Below are 15,687 nucleotides of genomic sequence, written 5' to 3' on the forward strand. Positions count from 1 at the left end.
TTCTTATTTTTGTCTCACTAGCAATTTATTGTAGCATGTGGGTGAATACTAAAGGAATATATTTTGGGAAATAACTGGCTACGTGTGAGGAGTTGCTAAGTGTATACGCAAGAAATATTTGCATGAGTTGAGTGGAGATGGATTGGCCAGTCCCAATCTCTCGATCTTGCCCATCTGTTCTCGATGGCTGGACAAGTCAAGGTGGTCACTGATGTGGTCAATTGCAGCACCTTCTGCACCCATGCAGATGAATTTTACAGCTGCCCACAGAGCTGTGCTGTGATGCTTTCAATATCAGAATAGGAATACTGCTTCCTCTGCTACATCCATTAAGGCAGCTTTATTTGTGCACTTGAGAAAGAGTTCCCTCTCATGTGAACACCAGTCCACATGTTACTCTCACTTGGTTTGGTATACAAACTGACAGTTACTGGGTTTGGCCACTGTCGTGCACAAAGAGCTACAGCAGGACTGTAGGAGGAGGGATAACCAGCTGTGGTTATCGAAGGAAATAAAGGAGAGTATTAAATTAAAAGCAGATGCATTCAGAGTGGCTAAAAATAGTGGGCGATTAGAAGATTGGGAAAGATTTAAAAATCAACAAAGAATGACTAAGAAGGTGATAAAGAAAGGAAAGATAGACTATGAAGCTAAACTAGCACTAAATATAAAAAATGACATTAAAAGTTTTTACAAATATATAAAGAGGAGGAGGCTGGCTAGAGTGAATGTTGGACCCTTGGAGGATGAGAGGGGGGATTTAGCGGTGGGCGATGAGGAAATGGCTGAGGCTTTAAATAAGTTTTCTGCCTCGGTCTTCACAGAGGAGAACACGAATAGTTTGCCGGATATTAAAGATAAAAGGAAGGTAGGAGGGCCTAAATGCGATTACTGTCACTAGAGAGGTAGTGCTTGACAGACTAATGGGACTGAAGGTGGACAAGTCCCCAGGACCGGATGGAATGCATCCCAGGGTTCTGAAAGAAATGGTGGAGGTGATAATGGATGCCTTAGTAATTATTTATCAAAATTCGCTGGACTCCGGGGAAGTGTCGGAAGATTGGAAAACGGCTAATGTTATGCCGCTGTTTAAAAAAGGTAGCAGGCAAAAGGCAGGGAATTATAGGCTGGTTAGTTTAACGTCTGTAGTTGGAAAAATGCTAGAATCTGTCATCAAAGAAGAAATAGCGAGGCACCTTGAGAAGAATGGTTTGATCGAGCAGACGCAGCATGAATTCGTTAAGGGGAAGTTGTGTTTGAAGAATTTATTGGATTTCTATGAGGATGTGACTAGTGCGGTAGACAGAGGGGAACTGGTGGATGTGGTGTTTTTAGATTTCCAAAAGGCATTTGATAAGGTGCCTCACAAAAGGTTGCTACAGAAGGTTAGGGTGCACAGAGTTGGGGGTTAGCGTGGATAGAGGATTGGCTGTCTAATAGGAAGCAGAGAGTTGGTATCAATGGGTGCTATTCTGGTTGGCGGTTGGTGACTAGTGGAGTGCCACAGGGATCGGTGCTGGGGCCTCAACTATTTACCATTTATATAGATGATCTGGAAGAGGGGGCTGAGTGTAGGGTGACGAAATTTGCTGATGACATGAAGATGAGTGGAAAAGCAAATTGCATGGAGGGTGTGGAAAGTCTGCAGAGGGATCTGGATAGGCTGAGCCAGTGGGCGAGGACCTGGCAGATGGAGTATAATGTTAGCAAGTGTGAGGTTATCCACTTTGGCAGAAATAATAGTAGGAGGGATTATTATTTAAAAGGCGAAAAGCTGCAGCATGCTACGGTGCAGAGGGACCTGGGGGTCCTTGTGCATGAGTCGCAAAAACCCAGTCTGCAGGTGCAGCAGGTGATCAAGAAGGCGAATGGAATGCTGGCCTTTATAGCGAGGGGGATAGAATATAAAAATAGGGAGATCTTGCTGCAACTGTACAGGGTACTGGTGAGGCTGCAGCTGGAGTACTGTATGCAGTTTTGGTCGCCGCACTTGCGCAAGGATATATTGGCCTTGGAGGGAGTGCAGAGGAGGTTCACTAGGCTGATACCGGAGATGAGGGGGTTGGACTATGAAGAGAGACTAAATAGACTAGGTCTGTATTCGTTGGGGTTTAGAAGGATGAGGGGGGATCTTATAGAGATGTATAAGATAATGAAGGGGATGGATAGGGTAGAGGTAGAGAGATTCTTCCCGCTTAGAAAGGATAGCAGGACTAGAGGGCACAACCTCAAGATAAGTGGGGGTGGGGGGGGGAGCAGTTTAGATCAGAGTTGAGGAGGAACTTCTTCACTCAAAGGGTGGTGAACCTCTGGAATTCTCTGCCCATTGAAGTGATGGAGGCTACCTCGCTAAATATATTTAAGTCACGGGTAGATAGGTTTTTGATAGACAGGGGAATTAAGGGTCATGGAGAGAAAGTGGGAAAGAGGAACTGATCCACTTCAGATCAGCCATGATCTTATTTAAGGGCTAGATGGCCTACTCTTGCTCCTGTTTCTTATGTCCTTATGTACATGGTGCCACTGATGAGAGATCTTTGGGTCACTGTGTGGAGTTTGCACATTTGCCCCATATCTGCATGGAGTTCCTCCGGGTGTTCCAGTTTCCTCCCAAAGCCCGGGTTAGATTGATGAGTCGTGCTAAATTGATGCTATTGTCAGGGGATTTACAGGGTAAAAATGTGGAGTTACAGGAACAGGGCTAGGTGGGATTGTGGTCAGTACAGACTCAATGGGCTGAATAAGCTCCTTCTACACTGGCGGGATTCTGTGAAATATAAATATGTTTTTCCATCACATCTTGACCGTGACAAAGGCAAAATGTTTAACTTGATTTGACTGGGTTTTTTGATGAGGTAACAGAAAAGGTTGCTGGGGTAATGAGGAGTACATGAACTTCTAAAAAATATTTGATAAAGGGACACAAAAAAGGCTTTGCAGAAAAGTTGTAGCCCATAGAATTAAAGAAACAATGGCATTATCGATATGAAGTTGATTAAGTAACAGGAATGGTGAATTGTTGTTTTTTGAACACTGTGAAGAAGATATAAAGTAGGATTCTTCAAGAACTACTGTTTCTCGATATATAAATATAAAAATGATCCAGATTTGGGTGTGGTGGCGGTGTTAAGTTTATTCAGTGAATCTAAATCGCTGTGGGAACATGCATGTTGTCATCCATATGTATGAGTTGTTATAATAGAGGCTGCAATGTTTCCATTGTTTGAGTGACCTGGAATGTCTCTTGCTCTTACTGCTGGCTATTGTGTATATTGGAAGGATTTTACAGCTGATAGTTTAATCTGTCATGAATGCACTTTCCTTGGCCATCAAGTCCTGGAGTGGGACTTGAACCTGGAACTTCTGGCTCAGAAGCTGGAACGCCACCCATTGAACCGAAAGACCATCCAGACTTGTGTACAGGACATTTATTTCAAAATTTGTAGAAGACACAATACTTGCAAGTACTGTGAGAATTGTGATAAACTTCAAGAGGACAAAGATAGGGTAGTGAAATGGGCAGACATGGAAGAAATTTAAAACAGAAAATTGTGAAGTGATACGTTTTGATAGAAAGATCAACAGGCAATATTGAAAGAGGTACAGTTTTAAAGGACTGCAGGAACTGACATTCTGGGGTGGGGGTGCACAAAGTAAATGAAGTTCATTTATTAGTCAGAAGTATGCTTACATTCACACCGTAATGAACCTACTATGAAAATCCCCTATCATTTAAGGTGACATGAGAGGTTGAGAAATTGGCTAGAAAAAGAGAAGATCTTGGATTTTGTAAATAGAAGCAGAGTATAAAGGCCAGCAATTATGATCAATCCTTAAAATAGGCTTAGAAGAGGCTGCAAGTGATGATTTGAGATTAATTTCAGGGTTGAGGGACTGCAGTTATGTAGTTATTTGACGATTTATAATTGTCATACTTGTGTGCTGTACTTACAAAGCATACTGTTCATAGACTGCATTGGAGAAGGAAAGCTTAAGGTGCAGAATATATTGTTGCTGTTACAGATAGGGTGAAGAGAAAGATCAGCTTAATATACAATAGAACCATTCAAAAATCTGATGGCAGCAGGGAAGAAGCTGTTCTTGAGTTGGTTGTTATGTGTTTTCAGACATTGTATCTTTTTCCCAATGGAAGAAGGTAAAGGAGAGTACGCTCAGGTTACATGGGGTCCTTAATTATGCAGGCTGCTTTCCTGAGGCAGCAGGAAGTGCACAAGCAGTAAGTAAGTGGGAGGCTGGTTTGCGTGATGGACTGGGCTACATTCACAACCCTTGGGCAGAGCAGGAACCACAATGAACTATGATACGTCCAGAAAGGATGCTTTCTATGGTGCAGCTGCAAAATTTGGTCAGAGTCTTAATGAACATACTAAATTTCCTTAACCTCCTGAGAAAGCAGTCGTTGGTGCGATCTTTGCTATAGCATCGGTGTTGACGGATCAGGACAGGTTGTTGGTGATCTGAACACCTAAAAATATGAAACTGTCGACCATGTCCACTTCATCTCCATTGACGTAGATAGGACCATATCCTCCACTATGTTTCCTGAAGTTGATGACAAAATTTTGTTGACATTGAGAGATTATTGACGTTGCACCAGATTCTCTATTTCTTTCCTGTACTCCATCACTTCGTTGTTTGAGATCCGACCCACTAGTGTGTCATCAGCAAATTTGGAAGGTAGAGTCGGAGTGGAATTTGGTTATGCAGTCATAAGTACTTATGGAGTTGAGTAAAGGGCTGAGGACACAACCATAACAGGGCATCAGAGTTGGGGATATTCATGAAGGTGTTTTTACCTATCATTATGGATTGTGGTCTGTGGGTTAGAAAGTTGAGGATCCAGTCGCAGAGGGTGGAGCTGAACCATGGAATTTGGAGATATGTTTTGCTGAGAATAATGTGTTGAAGGCTGTAGTATAGCATGTCCTTTTAGGTGCCAGAATGTGCTGATTAAGAACTTGTACTGAACCAGTCTTCAAATTTGTGATCTACGCAACCTTTTCCCATCTGACTTTTTCCAGTCTAGATGTATTTTATAATACCCCATGATAATCACTACTTTTTTGACAAGCTTCTTTGATATCATGTCCTACCGTGTGATTACTTGCTTTCATCATTCTTCTTCTCTAGCCAAATTACTTGTATATCCTGGTTTTCTGAATCTGTCAATAAATAGGGAGTGACAAGTACCCTTGTAATTCACGTGTTCCAGGGTGGATTGTAGGGCTAGGGAGATATCTGCTGTGGACCTGTTGTGGCAATAGGTATACTGTACTAAATCTATGCAGTCCAGGAGACCAGACTTGATTTGTGCCATGACTAACCTTTAATGTGAGGAGAAAATTCTTTGCAAGCTTTGAATGGCCTCCTCTGCTGTAACCATTCTACAATTCATGTACAGATAGCAAACTACTTCAAAGCTGGATGGATAACTGGCCTTTTGATGCTCACACCAATTGCTCTATTTAACTACTCGTTCATGACAGTGGTTGTAGGTCAAATCACTGTTGCTTGTAGGTCAAATCACTCGAAGGTAGCCTGTGGGTGGGCTGGTGTCCACATGGGGGAGAATGCCCATTTCCAACCACCCTTTTTTTCTAGTGCACAGATCAGACTTATCTATATTTCAACTTAGAAACAAATTCCTAACATTGGAGTGACATTTTAATCTGATTTTCTTTGAACACAGGAAGAATCTAATGCAGCTACGCTAATGTTGTAATGTGTGCATGACCTTTGTAATGGATCTCAGGTAGCTGCATGACTGTGTCTACATTTATATAGCTCCTTTACTGTCATAAAAATATGCCAAGGTAGTGTGTGTAAAGCTTATGTTCTCCCCGTGTCACATGGGTTTCCTCCCAGTCTGAAAGACGTGCTGGTTAGATGCATTGGCGGTCTAACAACAGGCACCAGAATCTGGCCACTAGGGGAGTATTTATTGGTGTTAACGTAAGCCCTCTTGTGACATTAATAAACTATAAACTTATGCTAATGCTTCTTTAAATATATTTTCAACCACTATACACGGCATTTAAGTGGCAAAAGGTCTGAAAATTAGCGGCCAGAACATTTTTTTGTGACAAAAACCCATATAATTGTTATAATTAAGTATAACACTTATTGTGTCATCTGTAGTGAAATTCAAATGCTTTGGAGGCCATCAGAGGAGGCAATGCAGTGATATTGTCACTGGATTACTATTTCAGGGTAATGCTCTGGAACCCAGGTTCAAACGCCCTGGCACATGGTAAAATTTCAATAAAAGCAAGAATTTAAAACTCCAATGACGACCATGAAACCCATCCAATTTGCTTATGTCCTTTAGGGAAGGAAATCTGCCACCGTCACCTGGTCTGTGACTCCAAATCCATAGCAATCTGGTTGATTTTTAAATGGCCACCCAGTTTAAGGGAAATTAATGCTGGGTCCAGCTAACACAACCATGTCCCATTACTTAAAAACTGGATTGTATATTGTATCCAGCAGGTCCTGAAGCATCTTTGGGGAGAAATCAAGTTGTGGTCTCAAACTGGACCGGACTCTTGCAGAATGTTTTCAGCATATTTCTTTCCATTCCACATTGTATGTACTGTTTGCAGCCTGGGCCTATATCCCACTGAAATAAAATATTAGCATTCACCTTTCTGGAAGCCTTCGAACTTTCAAATAGAATTCCTTCCCTGCTATCTCTGGTGCCAGGGACAGACTGGAAATGTGTTTCACAAGGCAGTCAATAAGGACTGAACAAAAACCAGTCAAGTTCCAACAGGGTTTTCAAATAGTTTATTGTATGTACAGAAGTTCCTGTAAGATAACGAAGATTTAATCCCGTGCCATAAGCTTTTGCTTCTTCAGCTTCTTCTGGGAAACCTAAAAAAGAAAATGGATTTCATCACTGCTGTGTCACCATGGCAAATTAAAAAAAAAAATCACTAAGCTACTCAAGGCAAACCAACACAAGGACTTATAAATTATCCCAAATAAAGTTGGTAACACAAAAGTGCTCATTTCACTCTGAAGCAACCCATTTGGGATGTACACTGAACACCATGATGCTAAATTTACCAAGTGAAAAACTGTACTGAGTAGGAAGTGGAGTGAGTGTAGTCGCTCAGTTTATAATTGGTTTGTTTTCATGGTTAATATCCAAAGGTGTCCTAAGTTCGTCATCATTGCAACCACACATTTCACCAACTGCAATATGGGATATTGTACCATTACGCTGAATGAGCATCTAACTTGGAACCATCAGATGGTATTTGAAGGCTGCTAGGTAAAATTCAAAATCTTCATACTAGTTTAAAAATACAAGCAATTTTGATGCGAATTCTGTTGGAATTATTCAGTACTTCAGATGAAAGCTCATTGATCTGAAATCTCTACAGATGTTATGACCTGCAGAGTATTTCCAGCATTTTGTTAATTCAGATCATCGGCACCTGCAGTGCCTTACCTTTTTATTTTTGATGCGAATTCGGAGGATGATAGAATGCAAATACTTAAAAAGGACCCAGTCATTTGACACCTCAAATCACTAAGAGGAAATAAGAAATCACCTTTTTCTTCTGAACAACCTCCTCCTCTGGTTTTGGAACAATCTGCTCCTTCTCAGTGAGGATCATCTCAATGTGACACGGTGAGCTCATGTATGGGTTGATACGACCATGGGCACGGTAGGTGCGCCGACGCATCTTGGGTGCCTTGTTCACTTGAATGTGCTCAATCACCAAGGAATCCACATCCAGACCCTTAAAGTAAAAGAGTAAATACTTAAAATAAATACAACAACATTTTTACCCACACCCAATGTGAACATTCCAGTGATCTAAAATAGTCTCTTGCTCAATTGCTTCTAATTCATAAATCTTCAACAATTGCATTGTTAAGAGTATCTACCATATTGGTACTGCATCAATGTCATACTATAAATAAACACATGATAAACATCACAACACAGTCAGCTACTGTCCAGCTTAAACGATCAGCCTCTATTTTAGTTTGTGTATCGAGGTGTGGGGAGACATGTGCATGTATTTTTAGATAAATTAATGTAAATGTGCCTAGTTGCATTTCTCTATTAGGAAGTTTACTTCCTGGTTTTGATTACTGATTAAAGGAACTTACAAAAAAACGTTTACTAGCGCCTCATACAGACTCGTGAACAGTTATAGCTTATGGAATGAAAGGGACAGTAGTAAGATGGGCACAGATTTAGCTGGATGACAGGAATAGTGTGTTTTTTTGTGCCAGAGAAAAGTCTGTAGTGGAATTCCCCAGGGGTTAGCATTGTCTCTTGCCTTTTCTCATACACATACAGTTAAAAACTTCAGTGTACACGGCCCAATTTCAAAGTTTGCAAATGATACAAAACTTGGAAGCATTATGAACTAAGTATCTTTTTTTAAAATTGCATTTATAATCACTACTGGAACTTTAGAAGGAATAAGTTGTGTTATGAAGCACACAACTTCACAAGACAGACAGTTGTTGGGTTGGACGGAAGTGGCAGATGAAGTTCAATGCAGTGAAGTAATTTGTTTTGGTAGGAAGGGCAATCTTAGAATATTTAAAACAAAGGGCACAACTCCAGAAGAGGTGCAGAAGCACCTGTGTGCCTATGTAAAGAAAGGTGACAGGATAGGCTGAGAGGGCACTTAATAAAGCTCACAGCTTCCTTACTCTGGTGTTCTCCACCACTATTAATAAAGTCCAGAATATCAGTCACTAGTTTTGCCTCAGCTAGAAGTACTGCATTCACCTCTGGGCACCACCCTCCTGAAAAATAGGGCACAGAAAAGATTCACAAGAAAGCATGGGGTTACGGGGATAGGGCCTGGATGAGACTGTATTTAGTGCAGACTTGATGGGCCGAATGACGACCTTCTGCACTTATGATTCCAGAGATGAGGCACTTTGGTTACAAAGCTAGACTGGAGAAGTTAAGACTGTTCTCCTTGGGAGAAAGGCAGACAGATTTGAAGGTTTTTAAAATCACTAGGACCTGGACAGACTCCCACTCAAAGCCGGTGCGGACAAAATGAGCACAATGTCCTCTCGTGCCATGACAATTTTCCAATTCCTTGATCTGGCCTGATGCAGATGTTGAAATACAAACCCTCACTTTATTTTACTTTCATTACATAATAGAAACTAGTGACAAGGATAAGGTTTGTACAACAGCTTTTCCCAAATAGGGCAAAAATTACAATCCACATTATCGTGTTTTTAAACTGACATCACACAGCAGCAAGATTTGGTGGATGTCTGCAGCTGCAGTAACATTCAAGAACCTCAACACTAGGAGAAAGCACAGTACTTTCTCAGCACATTATTCACTTGCCTGAACATATACCCGTTCCATGACAGATGCACTTTGGCTGCAGTGCACACTACTGATGTAGCATACTACATAATAAACTACAGCCAAGGCCCCATTGTACTTTCCCAGGACATTAATGAATGCCTGACATGCCAATGACACTAAAAATGCATTTAAGACATGAGATAAAACTGTATATAAGAACATAAGAAATAGGAGCAGGAGTAGGCCATCTAGCCCTTCGAGCCTGCCCCGCCATTCAATAAGATCATGGCTGATCTGTCGTGGCTCAGTTCCACTTTCCCGCCCTCTCCCCATAACCCTTAATCCCCTCTCTTATCAAGAACCCATCAACCCGCTTCTTAAAAATATTTAGCGAGGCAGCCTCCACCACTTCAACGGGCAGAGAATTCCAGAGATTCACCACCCTTTGAGTGAAGAAGTTCCTCCTCAACTCCGTTCTAAACCCCCCCCCCCCCATCTTGAGGCTGTGCCCCCTAGTCCTACTGTCCTTTCTGAGCGGGAAGAGTCTCTCCACCTCTATCCTATCCATCCCATTCATCATCTTATACGTCTCAATGAGATCTCCCCTCATTCTTCTAAACTCTAACGAGTACAAGCCTAGTTTATTCAGCCTCTCCTCATAGCTCAATCCCCTCAACTCCGGTATCAGCCTAGTAAACCTCCTCTGCACTCCCTCCAGGGCCAAAATATCCTTGCGCAGATGCGGCGCCCAAAACTGCACACAGTACTCCAGCTGTGGCCTCACCAATGCCCTATACAGCTGCAGCAAGACCTCCCTACTTTTATATTCAATCCCCCTCGCTATGAAGGCCAGCATCCCATTCGCCTTCCTGACCACCTGCAAGCTGGGTTTTTGCGACTCATGCACAAGGACCCCAAGGTCCCTCTGCACCGTCGCCTGCTGCAGTTTTTCGCCACGTAAGTAATAGTCCTTCCTACCATTCTTCCTACCAAAGTGGACCACCTCACACTTGCCAACATTAAATTCCATTTGCCATTTCCTGGCCCATTCACCCAGCCTATCTAGATCCTTCTGCAGACTCTCCACACCCTCCGCACAATTTGCCTTTCCCCCAATCTTGGTGTCATCAGCAAATTTTGACACCCTGCACTCGGTTCCCTCCTCCAGATCATCTATATAAATGGTAAATAGCTGAGGCCCCAGCACCGACCCCTGGGGCACCCCACTAGTCACCAACCGCCAATCCGAATAGCACCCATTGACCCCCACTCTCTGCCTCCTATTTGACAACCAATCCTCTATCCACGCTAACACCCTACCCCCAACTCCATGTCCCCTGACCTTCTGCAATAACCTCTTGTGAGGTACCTTGTCAAACGCCTTCTGAAAATCCAGAAAGACCACATCCACCGGCTCTCCTCTATCCACTGCCCTAGACACATCCTCATAGAACTCCAGTCTATTATGCAACAATGAAAAAGTGAGGCTGATTCAAGACATAAAAATAAAGGTGTGGTCACTCAAAATAATATTATTTTCATGTACAATCCAAAGGTGTCCTAAGATGATCATCATCGTAACCACAACACATTTCAATATGTCACATTGAAATAAAGATCCAAAACTCCAGCTGATTGCACTCAATAATTCCAGAACTCTACGTTCAATTACACTGCCATAACACAACTTATTCCTTCTAAAGTTCCAGTAGTGATTATAAATGCAATTTTAAAAAAAGATACTTTGACCAGTGCCACGTACCTTGAGTTCAGCATTACTCTCTGCATTCTTCAGCATGTGCAGCAAAAACTCTGCGCTCTTTTTAGGCCACCGACCTTGTGTCCATCGCCAGGCCTTAGCCTTTACAACAAAAGCAAACATTATTTCACATATCATACCTCAAACAAATGTAAGAGTATATCAGCTCTTGATGGGGGGAAAAACAGAATATCCAAATTGAATCACAATTGGTAACTATGTAGCACTGTTCTCAACCTAAAAATGAGCAACTACTTCAAAGGAAAACTCAACTACATGACATTCTTCAACAACCCTGTACTCCCAAGAAACATGAAGAAAATAATAGATTACTTTAATTCTCCTATAAAGCTGAAAATGTGGAAACTCAGATGTTTAATTGTTTTCATGATTATTCCAAAGGTGTCCTAAGTTGATCATCATTGCAACCACATTCTGGGAAGTCAGAAGTATAAAGCACTGTTTTAAGCAAGATTTCCCGGTCCCTGACAAATTAAAATACAGGGAGATCAATTCAATTTTTAATCAATGCAATTTTCAGTAAACCTACATGTGATACAAGCTTACTGAAATTTACATCCTACAGAGGCAGAAAATTAATGCAGAAATTAGGAACATTTATGTTTAAAACAGCCCATTACAGGCTATTACAAAAGCCAACTTTATCATTTGCATGATTCACTTTCACAAGCTTCAAACTCACTTGTGCACACCTGCCAACTCCACCATTGTATCGGCGGAAAGGGACACACTGCCTCTTGATCACAACATCCTTCAGGAATTTGGTTGCTTTGCGGATGTGCATGCCTTTGATGGTCTGGGCAGTCTCACGAGTATTCTAGGAACAGAATATTTCCGGTTACAGATTAAACTAGTTACATACAGTCAGAGTCAGGACCTTTAAGCATTTTTCACAGACACCCCAAAAGGTGTCCATGATACAGCAAAGCACTATTTATTGTCCACTCCTGTTGCCCAAAGGACACTATAAGCTTAAATTGTATAAGTTTATATATTAATGTGTCACGAGGCAGCTTACATTAACACCGCAATGAAGTTACTGTGAAAATCCCCGAGTTGTCACGCTATGGCACCTGTTCTGATACACCGAGGGAAAATTTAACATGGCCAATGCACCCAACCAGCAGGCCTTTTGGAATGGTGGAGGAAACCCACGCAGACACAGTGAGAACATGCAGAGTCCACGGACAGGGACCCAAGCCGGGAATTGAACCCAGGCCCATGATGACCTACTCCTGCTCCTAGTTCTCATGCCGTGAGGCAGCAGTGCTAACCACTTGGTCATTTGATGTGAAGTAGGCCAGAATGATTAACGGCAAAAAGGTCAATTCCTTGAGGACAGTAAAATTTGTTACATCACAAAAAAACAATTTTATTCTTTCATGGAATCCGAGTGTTGCTGATGAGGCTAGAACACCCCCTCCCTGAATTACTGTTAAGAGAGGGCAAGGTGAAAGCTAGAGATGATTGTATCCTATTTTAAAATTCTAGTTTTTTTACTGTACTGTTTGTTGCCAGCCAACAAATTATCAGATGCATTGAATTCAATTTCACCACAGTGGGACTTCAACTCAACACATGAATTAGGAGAAAGAGGTTGATCTAATTTAAACAACTTCCTGCTTACCCCCAATAATCTTTCACCCATTGCTTGCCAAGGACCCATCTACTGCCTCAATGAAATTCAAAGATCTTGAGGTTAGATGTACTATATAGTAAGCAAGCCAGCAGGATGCATCACCAAGTTACTTCAGCAATGAATGAAGAGTCTTCCTGGTCTGTACAGCATTATAACATTACAAAACACTACATAAAACATAGAATAGACTTTATACATAACAAATCATCCCAAGGCACTTCACAGGAGTATGACAATGCAAAGATGTGACACTGAGCCACTTAATGAAACATTTAGATGAAGGTAATGGACCAAGTGCAGAAAATGGGATTAAAAGAGATACGTGTTTGATGGCCAGAGTAGGCATGATGGGCTGAAAAGCTTCATTTTGTGCTGTAAAACTCTACTACCAAAAGGGAACATTCAGGGCGCTGATCAAGTTTTCGGCTAAGTTTGAAGGATTGTCTCAATTTAGGGCAGAGGTAGTGGGGTTAGGAAGAAACTCCATGGTTTAGGCTTTCAGGAGCCAGAGACAAAACTACCCACGGTGGAGCTGCTGGGAGGGGCTCTGGAGGGATTTGAAAACAAGGAGGATTTTGTGATCACTGACAATGGAACACACCAAACCACAAAGAGTATTTTGTTTTAAAATCCAGTCCACCCTTCCCTAAATTAAAGTTACCAATGTCTTGCCATTGACTTTTTGTAAGGCAATATCATTCTGATTACATCTTCTTTTACTTTACTAAGAAAGAACTTTCACAAAATAGCATCAAAACTTACCTTGAAGTGCACTCGCAAGTTGGAACCCCTTGCCTTGCATGCTGTGAAAAATACAAAAAAGGTAAACCAACTACAGACAGGCATTTCACTAGATAACACACTAGATAAGACTTTAAAAAAAGCTACTTACATTTGGTGGGGTTCTCTGGATCTAATGAATAGCGGACCATTTTCAGAGAGCTAGGAAGTAAGGCAAAGCAAAGTTCATTAAATAATACACCAGGTTAGAAATATTTTTAAAAATTCTAATATAAAAGACTGATTTCTAGGCCCTACACAATACTTCTGAATTACTCATATAACCATCACCAATTTGTAAAGTCTTAGCAGATGGGATTGATAATTCTACAACGACTCACATAAGAACATAAGAAATAGGAGCAAGAGTAGGCCATCCAGCCCTTCGAGCCTGCCCCACCATTCAATAAGATCATGGCTGATCTGTCGTGTCTCAGTTCCACATTCCCACCCTCTCCCCATAACCCTTAATCCCCTCGCTTATCAAAAACCCATCAACCCACATCTTAAAAATATTTAGTGAGGCAGCCTCCACCACCCCAACGGGCAGAGAATTCCAGAGATTCACCACCCTTTGAGTGAAGATGTGGAAGCTCAGAATAGTAAGTATTTTCATGATCATTTCAAAGGCGTCCTAAGAATGTCATCATTGCCACCACATTGTTAAGTCTTATCTGAAGGTTGTCTTTTCGTAGAAAGAAAACACATTTAATATATCCAGCCCAAAAAGTGTCCCCCACTCAATGAACCAGCAATCAAGAACATAATCAATCTGGATGGATATCTAAAGTAGATTTTAAGAAGTTCGCAACTGACGATTCACAATTCGTCAAGATAAATGCTGAAACAAATAATAAAGAATGGAAAATGCCTGTCAGCCCCCACCGAGTCCATTCATTCAGATGCTGTTTGGATCAAAGCGGAAAGCTGGCAGCTTAAGTCCCACTGCAGCCTGATGTCCAGGATCGTCAACATAAACCCAGCAGCACCCACAGGGAAAAAAACTCAGAATCAAAAATGACAGAACTCGAACATGAAGCCGCTTCACTGAGCCTCCGCCCGAGGCCCGTCCTGGCAGCCATTTTGTAGCTCAGAGCTGGCAGCTTTTAAACCCGTTTCATTTTTTTATTTTAATAACTGACCCGACGGGCAATTACGGGCAGATAAAGCTGCTTATCGAATTGTGAAACTATTCATACTGAAGATGTGATATCTGAAGTTCGGATGGCTGAGATTGCAAACGGATTGTTTAGCTCTCTTTGCCCCTGCGCCGTCGATCCTTAACACTCACCTCCGGCCGCCAGAACGGAAAGAGAGAGCAAAGGCTCACGGGAACACAAACCACAAGGCTCATCTCACGAGACTTCCCTATCCTGGCAACCCGCCTCTCGCGAGACTACACCATCCTGGCAACCCGCCTCTCGCGAGACTTCCCCATACCGGCAACTCGCCTCTCGCGAGACTTCCCCATACCGGCAACCTGCCTCTCGCGATGCTTCCCCATCTTGGCAAATCCCTAAATAATTCACCAAGGTGGATTGGTTAAAGGGATTTTTCTTCATAGCTCTGTACGTATTTTCAAGCTGTCTTTGAAAGCTATGTTAATCTTGCCCCCACCAGACTAACTCATTCCATATCTTAACGACTTGCTGCAAGAAACGTTTGCCCATAATAATAGCAATTTGCCCATGTTGCTGTTGGTTCTTTTGCCATTCACTTTAACTGGTATCGTCTGGTGCTTGACCTTAAAAGAGGGCCAATGAAAACTGCTTCTCCCTATTTAGTCTGTTCAGAGCCCTCATGATTTTAACATCTCTATCAAATCTCCTTAAATGTCTCTATCCTTAAGGCAGAGTCCAGCATGCAAGTCCCTAAGAAAGTGCTGACCATTTGCATCAACTTCGGTCACAAATGCTGGACACAATATTTCCTGGGCTTGCCCTGTGGTTTCCGCTATCATAGATCAGGGTAACTAGGTGTCCCAGTCTTCCACTAAATATCCCAGTGTTCTGAGAATTCCCTCAAAATACTTCACATTTCTTATAGGATCATTGAATCATTACAGTACAAAAGAAGGCCATTCAGCCCATCAAGACTGCACTGACAGCAATCCCACCCAGGCCCTACTCCCCATAATCTCATTCCTGCTGATCTCCTGAC

At 42.0% G+C, this 15,687-nt stretch overlaps 1 protein-coding gene and 4 non-coding genes across 5 annotated transcripts; all 5 read right to left on the reverse strand.

Moving 5' to 3' along the window:
* Positions 1 to 6,792: 6,792 nt before the first annotated feature.
* On the reverse strand, positions 6,793 to 14,870 carry rpl17 (ribosomal protein L17). Its single transcript, XM_080207100.1, has 7 exons — positions 14,819 to 14,870; positions 13,640 to 13,689; positions 13,510 to 13,550; positions 11,791 to 11,925; positions 11,091 to 11,189; positions 7,581 to 7,772; positions 6,793 to 6,894 (listed from the first exon to the last, which is right to left on the reverse strand). Exons 2-7 carry the CDS (start codon positions 13,677 to 13,679, stop codon positions 6,847 to 6,849), a joined length of 555 nt encoding a protein of 184 aa, XP_080063226.1. The 5' UTR covers positions 13,680 to 13,689; positions 14,819 to 14,870; the 3' UTR covers positions 6,793 to 6,846.
* On the reverse strand, positions 7,131 to 7,202 carry LOC145351183 (small nucleolar RNA SNORD58). Its single transcript, XR_013888338.1, has one exon. It is a non-coding gene; the product is annotated as a small nucleolar RNA SNORD58 (small nucleolar RNA).
* LOC145351175 (small nucleolar RNA SNORD58) lies at positions 10,845 to 10,909 on the reverse strand. The gene has a single exon (XR_013888337.1). It is a non-coding gene; the product is annotated as a small nucleolar RNA SNORD58 (small nucleolar RNA).
* Positions 11,450 to 11,515, reverse strand: LOC145351189 (small nucleolar RNA SNORD58). The gene has a single exon (XR_013888340.1). It is a non-coding gene; the product is annotated as a small nucleolar RNA SNORD58 (small nucleolar RNA).
* LOC145351192 (small nucleolar RNA SNORD58) lies at positions 14,117 to 14,182 on the reverse strand. Its single transcript, XR_013888341.1, has one exon. It is a non-coding gene; the product is annotated as a small nucleolar RNA SNORD58 (small nucleolar RNA).
* Positions 14,871 to 15,687: the final 817 nt, after the last annotated feature.

Source organism: Carcharhinus amblyrhynchos, chromosome 1 (genome assembly GCF_965287045.1).
Source record: "Carcharhinus amblyrhynchos chromosome 1, sCarAmb.v2.hapA, whole genome shotgun sequence".
NCBI lineage: Eukaryota > Metazoa > Chordata > Chondrichthyes > Carcharhiniformes > Carcharhinidae > Carcharhinus > Carcharhinus amblyrhynchos.

Excerpts from the sequence above, each read along its gene's own strand:
- rpl17 (XM_080207100.1), bottom strand. The coding sequence starts at position 13,679 with ATGGTCCGCTATTCATTAGATCCAGAGAACCCCACCAAAT. Across the intron at positions 13,551-13,639 it reads TCCAGAGAACCCCACCAAAT|CATGCAAGGCAAGGGGTTCC; the intron begins GTAAGTAGCTTT and ends TATTTTTCACAG. Across the intron at positions 11,190-11,790 it reads GAGTTGGCAGGTGTGCACAA|GCTAAGGCCTGGCGATGGAC; the intron begins GTGAGTTTGAAG and ends TTTGTTGTAAAG.